This window comes from Gracilinanus agilis, chromosome 3 (genome assembly GCF_016433145.1).
Source record: "Gracilinanus agilis isolate LMUSP501 chromosome 3, AgileGrace, whole genome shotgun sequence".
In the NCBI taxonomy this organism is placed as follows: Eukaryota; Metazoa; Chordata; class Mammalia; order Didelphimorphia; family Didelphidae; genus Gracilinanus; species Gracilinanus agilis.
The window spans coordinates 100,429,889-100,440,110 of NC_058132.1; the positions used below are offsets into that span (position 1 = coordinate 100,429,889).

At 39.9% G+C, this 10,222-nt stretch overlaps 1 protein-coding gene across 8 annotated transcripts in view; it reads right to left on the bottom strand.

Moving 5' to 3' along the window:
* Positions 1–9,231, bottom strand: part of PAK1 (p21 (RAC1) activated kinase 1) — a 73,376-nt gene extending 64,145 nt beyond the window's left edge. For 7 of the 8 annotated variants that reach the window (XM_044668177.1, XM_044668175.1, XM_044668172.1 and 4 more), the window contains exons 1-2: positions 9,132–9,231; positions 3,934–4,081 (exon numbers count right to left, since the gene is read on the bottom strand). In XM_044668177.1, coding sequence (XP_044524112.1) covers positions 3,934–4,078 — 145 coding nt within the window. In that variant the 5' untranslated portion in view covers positions 4,079–4,081; positions 9,132–9,231. Of the gene's footprint in view, positions 1–3,929; positions 4,082–9,131 lie in introns of all 8 variants that reach the window. The other variant, XM_044668170.1, reaches the window with a different exon arrangement.
* Between the last annotated feature and the right edge of the window lie 991 nt (positions 9,232–10,222).

A 10,222-nucleotide genomic window follows, 5' to 3' on the forward strand; every position in this document is an offset into this window, starting at 1 on the left:
GACAAACAGAAATTTGTATGTGATGCCTCTCACAAGAATTTATTGAGAAGAGTAATATTTCTAAAGCCCAATGCTTTGGGAATATTATTTGGCAACTAAGTGAAGAATGGACTGGAAAAGGGGAAAGCCTTGAGTTAGGGGAAAATAAGGAAACTAATACAATGGTCCAAGAGAAGATTGTGAGACTGAACAAGGGTGGTGGCCATATGAGTGGAAAGAAAGAAATAAATGGAGAATGGACAAAGATTTGGCAAATGGCAGCCTCTTCACACTAGCCTTCGGCAGATTACTACATCTTCAGCCTCTGTCCTTAACCATCCCAACCTTTATCCCTTCTACCTCGGAGAATGAGGTAGTACCCCACTTCTCTCTGTTGAAAGCTATGCCCTCCAACTGTTCCCCTGCTCTCACCTCTTCCAATAATGAGGCTTTGCCACATCAATCAAGTCCTTTTCCCCTTACCTTTAAAAATCTCCCTCTCTCATGGTGCATTTTATTTTATGCTTGTATAGATGACTTTGCATGTTCTCTCCCCAATTAGACTGTGAGGTCCTTGAGGGCAGAGCCTGTTTTTCCTTTCTTTGCATTGCTTAGCAGAGCACATAGTAAACATTAATAAAGGCTTGCAGACTTGGCCATAGAGGTGCTCAGGTCTCTTCAATCCTCCTTTTTAAAAAATCTTCCCTAGACTCTGCCTGCCTCCTGTCGGAAGCTCTCATTCCATCTCTCTCTTCCCTATGATTGCTATAAAGTCTATATTTATTGTTTACACTTCCTAGCCAGCTACTGACTCCTCAAACCTTTGTAATTTAAGCTTGTCTCTCCTGACTCAACTGAAGGTTCCCTCTCCAGAATTACCAGTGACCTCTTAATCACCAAATCTCCTGGCTTCTCTCAGTTCTAATTCTACTTGACATCTTTTCTGTGTAGGAGACTGTACCTCTTCTTTCTAGATGTCTGGAATTCTCTCCCTCCTCACTTCTCTGGCTTCCTTCAAATCCCAGCTAAAAATCCCACCTACAAGAAGACTTTCCCAGTCCCCTCAGTGCTAGTGTTTTCCCTCAGTTGGTTACTTCCATTTATCTTGTATGTACATAATTGTTTGCAAGCTGTCTTCCCTATTAGATTATTAGATTGCAAGCTTCTTAAGGGCAGGGGTTATCTTTTGCCTCTTTTTGTATTCCCAGCACTTAGCATGGTGCCTGGCACACAGTAGGATCTTAATAAATGTTCACCGACGGCTTGCTTTTGCTTCTATTTATATCTCCATCATGTAACACAGTGCCTAGAATAAAATCTTTTAATAAACGCTTGTTGACTTGACTTCATACTCTCTCCTCCCTTTGTCTTCTGGGACACTGTTCTCTCCCCATTCCTCCCCCTCTGTCAGGCCATTTCTTTTTGGCCTCCCTTCAATATTTTATGTTCATCTTTCTGACCCCAAAGTATAGGCATCCCCCAAGGCTGTGTTCTCAGCCTTTTCCTCCTTTCTCTCTTCTCAGTCTCTGGACAATCTACAACATCCCCATCCCCTCAAGCTACTATTCTATATCTGTCCTCCTTTTCACATTCAATTATCTCTAGATACCTCCTGGACTTCCTCCACCTGGATTTCCTGCCAGCACCTTAAACCCAAAATGTTCTAGGCAAAATACATCCTCCTCTCTGTACCTGTCCTTCTTGTCCTTTCTTTTCATAGCAACCCCATTGTTCCCATCCTCAGGTTTGAAAACTTTGGAGTTAATGTGGATAACTTCTCTTCCTCACCCTCTACTTATCCAATCCAGTCCTGTCAAACCTTAATTTCATTTCTTGTATCTGGCTCCTCCATTCCACTCCAGTGGCTGGCATACCACTGGGGGGCATACTTCTCCCCTTGCCTTCCACTCTCATTGGTCTCCTTCCTCCAGCCCTGGTCTATCCCAGAATCCATCAGGATCACCACCCTCCATCACCAACAGAGGTATCTCTCCTTCCCTCCTGACCTTCCTCCTCCTCCTCCTTTTCCCAGTCTGTGCTGCCCAGAGACCACATGTACAGCTTGATACCTCACATGGCATGGATGATATCAGAATAACTAAGTCTATTCCTTCTAGTGACATGGAGGACCTAATCAGGCTTTATAATCTGTCCAAGACTTTCACACCTTGCAGATTACTGGCACATCTGACTAATTGACATAATTCTAAGGACACTTTGACTTTGCCCATTTATGATTTATGGCCCATTCTATCCTCCCTGGAGCTGAACTTTTTTTTATTTTTTAATATGTTGTCTCCTTCAATTAGAGTATAATCCCCTGGAAGACAGGGACTACCTTGCTTTTTGTATTTGTATCCCCAACATTGAGTATAGTGCTTGGAATATGGTAAGCAATTTAAATAAATGATCCCCCCCCTTAATTCAGCACGACTCATACCCTAATCCCCCCCTTATTCTAATCTGATGTGATTTAAATGGTCTCCCCCTGACTCTAATTTCTCTTTTCTCCAAACCAATCTTCACACAACCACTAAAAAAAAAATCTTCAAAATGTTCAGAAATTATTACATTACAACTATACAAAATAAAAAATTTTAATAGTTATGGGGCACTCCATTTCTTAGAGCAGAGCTATCAAACACCAAGGTCTACAAAACTCCTGAGTGAGGCTAAACCAGATTAAAACATAATTGGGAGGCAGCTAGCTAGTACAGTGGCTAAAGGGCCAGGCCAGGTACAAATATGGCCCCAGACACTTCCTAGCTAGACCCTGAGCAAGTCACTTAACCCCAATGGCCTTAGAATCAATACTTAGTATAAGATAGAAAGTGTTTTTAAAAAATGTAACTAGAAAATGTTTAACAACATAAATAAAACTATAATACAACATAGATAATGCTAGTATAAGATAGAAAGTGTTTTTTAAAAATGTAACTAGAAAATGTTTAACATAAGTAAAACTATAATACAGAGATAATGTTTACTTGTGGTTTTCTAAGTCAATATGTGGCCAATAGTGTTCTGTTTCTATTTAAGTTTGACACCACTAGTTTATATATGTATATCTGTCTGATATCTATATGATACTTATATATTATACAATATTTTACATACCATACAGAATACATTACATATATGTGTGCATACATATATACTAGTATCAAATATAAACTCTTCTTCCTAGTATTTAAAATTTTCCATCACCCAGAAAGTCCAACCTACCTTTCCAAGCTTCTCACACTCTATGTTCTTTTTATTTTATTTTGTTTTATTGTATTGTATTGTATTGTACTTTGTTTTATTGTATTGTATTTTCTATGTTCTTTTCAAACTGGACAACTCACAGTCATTTTCTCCTGCCTTGCCTGTCTCCGTGCATTTGAGCTAGCTGTCACCTTACCTGGAGTGCCTTCTCTACACATCTCAACATCTCATCTCAGCCCAGATCAGGTACCCACTCCCTTATGGACCCTTCTCTAAAGAAAGGATGGAAAGCATCTCTCTCAACTTATACCCTCATTTCCTTTAAGCCTATCAAATTCTACCTTGGATCATACTTTTTTGAGGCTGAATCTCATCACTTCAACTAAACAGTAAGATCCTTGAGGGCAGGGACTGTGTCATTTTTCATATCTATTATCTCTACCACCCTGCACGGAGCAGATGTCTAAATAAATTACTGCTGAAATGAATGAATTTGGATATCTTACATTTGTAAGATCTGTGTTTTCACTACCTCCTGGTGCCCTGGGCAACTCTGCCAAGAGAAAGTGCCACCCTGAATGGGCAGAGAGAATTCCATCCTCTGGGAGTTCCCCACAGCAATGAAATCACACGTCTAGTCTCTGTATACAACACATTTAGCCAGTGATGGGCACGCAGGGAACGTTCAGTCAATATGGCAGAATAATGGCTTGATACACACACGTATGCACACACACCTGCACCTACCTGTAAAACTCATATACTTTTGGCTGTTGGAGGTTTTCTTGGAGTTGTAGAATTCCAACACATCAAGCACAGCCTGGGGATTTTTCTTCTGCTCAGATTTGGTGATGTTGGAAGTCTGAAGTAAGCGGGCCCACTGTTCTGGCATCCCCTATAAGAGATGTTGGCAAGATTTATTCATTTATTTTAACTGTACCTTTTGGGTACAAGAGAAGGGTCTTTTGGGGGAGGAGAAGGAATTTATTGGTAAGGGACAGTGGCATTTTAAAAATTATGTATTTACTTTTAAGGCCCTTACCTTCCGTCTTAGAATTAATACTGTGGTTCCAAGGCAGACAAGTGGTAAGGGCTAGGCAATGGGGGTTAGATGACTTGCCCAGGGTCACACAGCTAGGAAACATTTGAAACCCAATTTGAAACCAGGACCTCCTGTCTCTAAGCCTGGTTGTCAATCTATTGAGCCAGCATTTTTTTAAAAGAATATTATTTTTTAAAGAATATTTTTAAAAAATTTTAATTAAGTTTTTTTAATTTAATTTTTTAAGAATATAAAGAATATTTTAAAGAGTATCAAATGACCTCATTTGATACTCACAACAACCCTGAGAGGCAGTACTATTATCACCCCTGTTTACAGATGAGGAAATTGAGGCAGACAGAGGTTAAGTGACTTGCCCCGGAGTCACACAGTTGGTAAGTACCTCAGGCTGGATTTGAACTCATTTTTCCCTGATGCCAGGCCCAGCACTCTATCCACTGTGCTACCTAGCTGAGCACTACCATTCTATCTAACTTACCAGAATCATCGTATCTATTAAATGTAATTTAAACTTAAATAATTTAATCTAAAATTTAAATAATTTAAAACTAAAAATGAAAATAAATAATTAAATGGAATTAATTTAAATTTAAATAATTAAATGAGGAAATAACTTTGGGAACCTTAAAGAACTTGGAAAAATGAATATAATGTAGTGAAGAAAAGAGTATTGGAGTCAGTCCCAGTCAAAGGACCTGGGTCAAATCCCAGCTCTGAGTCTTATTACTTTTTTGTGACCTTGGGGAAGTCATATAATCTTTCTGTGTCCTCACTTCCTAATAACGGAAATAAAGAATCTAGACAAGATAATCTCTAGAGCTCTAGAGCATCCTATTATCCATCCTCAAAGAGGACCTGAGGTTCATTCCCTGCCTAGAAGTGGAAGAATAATGACCCCTTTTGGGGGTGTAGAAAGAACTACTGTTCCAGTACAAGTTATGACCAATAACCCTCGTGAGGTCTGTTCCACGGCTAATAGTCTAGGTTTCCAGGTTCTCACCATTCTCTGCTATGGCTCTGGGTCCTGCTGGGTCGAGCTCAGACATTCTCTTCATTTTAGGGCCAACTGCATTTAGAAGCTATATCTCACTTTATATATATTTAACATTTTAACATTTAACATAATTATAATATATAATACGATGTACAATGTATATATTTTTATATAACATATAATATGAAAGACTGTTCTATGCCAAGGAAAGCCCACCAAGGCTTGGAATAAAAAAGCCTGAGTTTCTTATCTCCACTGATTATTGATAAGAAACTGTTCTATAAATTACAAAAATGTGAGCTAATTTTCTGGTGCTGTTTTGGTGAATTTAATTCCCTGGTTATAGGAAGTTGAACCAAAAACCTCTTTCTGTCTCAATTCTCTTTATTGAAAATATTTCCACTTCCCCAGTGGAGGAACCATCAATCTCTGAGTTAGATGAGACCCCAAGAGGGATTACATATACTCCTTCCTCCTAAAACAGGAATATCTCCCCTAATGCCCTGTTGGCAAATATTATAAAGGAAGACACTGAAGCCCACTTTAAATCATACAATTCAACAGAGGCAAAGTTCCTGGAATCTCTGAATCCTCTAAGCAATTATCCCTGCTATTAAGCCACTAATCAGCACAATGTCGTGCACAGAGTAGGCGCTTAATAAATGATCACTTGATTTGTCTCACTATTCTGTTTCTATTTAAAGACCTCCAATAGAAGGAAGTCTGTTCTACTTTTATAAAGTTTTTCCTGGGCTCATGGCCAAAATCGGCCACAAGAAATCTTGCACCCATTGCTCCTATTTCAGTCCTCTGAGGCCAAGTAGAAGAAGTGTAATCACTGTTCCACACGACAGTTCTAAAAATACTTGAAGATATCAATTGTGTCAATACCTTTCTCTCTGAATTTTTCTTTGTTCACTGAGAACCTTAGCTCAGCCTAAAAGGAAAAAACACTGGCTTGGAAGTCATGGAACCTGGCTTGTCATCCTGCTTCTGCTAATTAACTTACTGAAATGCCTTTGGTAAATCATTTGCCCTCTCAAGTTTCTATATCTATAAAATGAGGGCATTGTAATAAATTATTTCCTGCATAGACATTCCAAGCTCTAATGTCTCTCAAGGCTCTAATAGTCTAAAATATTTTTCTTTTTATCTTTTTTTAATTGAAAATTTTTATTTAATTAATTTAGAATATTTTTCCATGGTTACAAGGATTCATATTCTTTCCCTCCCCCCAACGTAGCTGATGTGCAACTCCACTGGATTTTACATGTATCATTGATCAAGACCTAATAGTCTATATTTTTTGTAGCACTTCCAAGTGGCATTTCCTCTCTCCTGGAAAACTGGACTCTGCTCGGAAACTGCACTGGGCTCTGACAAGCCAGATTCTACCTTACCTTGCTTTATTGTAGGCATCTAGAGAATTTTCCAGGTATCCCAGCCATAGCACCAAGCATACTCACTCATCCCCCTTTTGCACCACCCCATTCTTCCATTAGAATGTAAGTTCCTTGAGGGCTGGAAATATTTAGAATGCTTTTATTTGTATCCCCAGCACTTGGTATGGTGCCTGGCACATAGTAAGTACTTATTATTGCTTTCTCTATCTCTGTTCTCAGGTCTCTTTCAGCTCTGATATTTTAAGTTCTAAGGATCTTCTGGGTTCTGACATTCTATTTTCTCATTTCTAGAGCCACAGAATCATAGATTCAGAGGTAGAAAGGAACCTAAGGTTAATTCAATCTAATTCCCTCATTTTACATATAAGGAGGCTTGGAGCCAGGGAGATTAAATCATTTACCCAAAGCCACATAAGCAACAGAGCTGGGATTCAAAGCCTGATTCCTAACGATATTAGCCGGCATCATCTTTGTTCTTGCTACTGTAAGAGGGAGATTTTAGGTATTCATAGATATATATTTAAAATGTGGTTGCCAGGAATCAACAATTCAGATTGATTCCATAATTAAAATAGACCCAAGTCAGGATCAGGTTTAAGGTAATTTATTTACAATTATTAGGAAGGTAAAAGGTAGGGAAATAGAGAGAGGGAGGATTAAAAGGCTAATTAAACTAGGCTACAAGCCACAAGACCTTAGAAATCAGAGAGGCTATAAGCCTACTTAATGCAGAGTTTGGAAACGCCAAGGTAGGCCAAGGAAGTCAGTCTAACTTACCCACATAACAAATCAGAGTAGAAGCAGTCTGAGGTCTCAGCCGAGCACCTTCAGCACCAAGTTCAAAGCGGGAACTCCTTCACCAGCTTGTAACCCACATATTTAAAGAGATAGTGTCTCTAGTCATTTCCTGTGGGTCCACCTCTAATTCAGGTGGACCAATGGCTGCCTCTACACTGATCTGGACTGCCCAAAGGGCAGTCCCTTGTTCTTGATTTGATACTTATTGTCACATGTGATTAATTTATCTCCCCTCCCCATTGATGGAGGTGGGGATGATATAATCTAGATGCCTAGGGTAAGTAGATTTTTGACTATGAATGGGCTAGAGCTAATTTCATTTACACAATTACCATAAGTATTAGCTTTTTGAATTAGTATTATTATTATTATTTATTCCAGACCTATAATTTCATCGGTCTGGAGGAACTCCCATTTTGAAGATACCACTGGAAATCTTCTATCCTATACATAGCTTCCTTCATATATTTATTTACCTCTTGGCTCCTTCTTTAGATTGTAAGCTCCTCAAGGGTAAGGACTGTCTTTTGCCTCTTTTTGTATTGTCAGCGTTTAGCACAGTGCTTGGTACACAGTAGGCTTTAAATAAATGTTTACTGATGGATTAATTCTATAATTTTTACTCTTAGAGAGTTGCTGAGCACACTGAGAGGTAAATTAAATAATCTGGGGTCACCAAAGCAGTATATGTCAGAGGCAAGAGTCTTCCTAATTCCAAATCCAGGCTCCTAAGCACTGGACCAAGTTGTCTTTCATCTATAAGGTACTTTATATTCATCATTATTGTTATATTTATATAATGCCTACTATGTTGCCAGGCACTGTGCTAAGTGCTCTACAAATATTATCTCATTTGATCCTCACAACAGCCCTGGGAGGTAGATGCTAGTATTAGCCCCATTTTGGAATGATGGAAACTGAGGCAAACAAGTTAAAATGCATATTTACATCCCTCTCATTGCACAGAAATCTCAAAACCATCCAAAGCGGGAGGTATGGCAAGAATTATTATCCCTATTTCATATGTAAGATAACTGAGGCACAGACAAGTAAAGTGACTTGTCTAATAAAACAGCTTAAGAAATGGCAGAATGGGAACTCAGAATCAGGTCTTCAGACTCTTTCTGCCATACCAAAGGTCCATGTTTTTTCTCATCTCTACATTTCTCCCACATAAATCAGTTCTACTCTGGCTACCGGCAGATTTGGGGGTGGGGGGGGAGATGGGAGGGAAGTGAGGAAGAAGGAGTCCCTCCAAGAGTGACAGCTGGTGACAGAATCTGAGAGTCTGTGACTTGGAAGAGACCTCAGAGTCAGAGGCTCTTTAGTGCCACCTTTGAATCAGAGTCACAGGTCAGCATTGAGCCTATTTGAAAGCCTCTAAGGATGGCAGACTCATGACCCCAAGGCAGCACATTCTACTTCTGTGATCCTCTAAGTATTAATGAGCTTTCCTGCTTAGAGCAGGCCTAAATGTGCCTCTCTACAATTTCTACCTGTTGCTCCTGGTTGTGCCTCCTGGAGCCCAAGTAGAGCAAATTGAAGTCTTCTTCCATATGAGCAATTGGGATACGAGGTAAAGACACTAGTTAGGGGTCAGCACTCAATGTGCTTATAGAAGTTAGAGGTGGGTCTACACAAACCTGAAGGAGAAAAGGGGTCATATGGGTCCCTGAATGGGACTCACCGTGAACTCTCCAGTAACAGCATCAAATCCAACGTGAATTGTGTGTTCAAAATCAGAAGGGAGTGAAATCTCGGGCCGTTCCTTCTCCTTCTTTTTATTGGCTGTAAGAGAGAAAAGAGAAAGGAAATGGATGATATTAGCATGATCAAGTGAGCCCATATTTATAATACATACCACAAAGATGAATCAGACACAAGCCCTGACCTCAGGGAACTCATAGTCTAGGAGAGGGGTAAGACACAGAAGCATCTAATGCATATGGGGTGAGACAGCTCAGTTTGAAATCCTGATTCTGCCACTTAGTACTTGTATCATCTTGGACATGGTCCTTCCGCATCCTAGGTCTCAGTTTCCTCATATGACCTATGAGGAGTATGGAAGAAATACTCTTTGACATTTAAATCCCATGATCCTTTCAAATACACAATCTAAAAAGTAAGAAATAAATGTGGTTTTCCACACTAAACCCCCTCTTGCAGTCTCTACATTTGCCTCCTTCTTCCAAAAGCTGATGCCAAAAAAACATAATGACTGAGGATCCCGAGGAAAAGCCCTATTAACCTGGGTTTAGCCAAATCCTAGTTCCCAGTCAGGATATATCAGTGATAGATTTGATAGAAGACATATAGATACTCTAGAAAGCAGAGTAGTTGCTGACTGTCCACTGTGAAGAAGTGGATGGGAGAATACTGAAAGAAATGATTTCCCACATTTAAATTTGATGATCCTCTGACTTACTCACTGAAATGTGGCAAGCTCCATAAGAAAGGGAGACTATGGTGCCATGGGTACATGGTACATGGTACACAATTCCCAAAGATGGCACCAGATCTCTGATCCTTTCTCTATAAAATAGAGGAATCGTACTAGGATGGCCTCTCCAAGTCCTCTGACTGTACACTGTGGGGACTGCCAGTCCTTCTTCCTAACCTGTGTCCTGGGCCCAGCCCCAAGCCCCCCTCCTCTCTGGCCTGTGGGACATTCACATGATGTCACTCGTACGGATCACACTGGGGGCACCTGGCAGCCACTCCTTCCCTAGTTTCTCTTTATTTCTAAGCAGCAAGAGGGATTTTCAGAGGGGAAAGAGG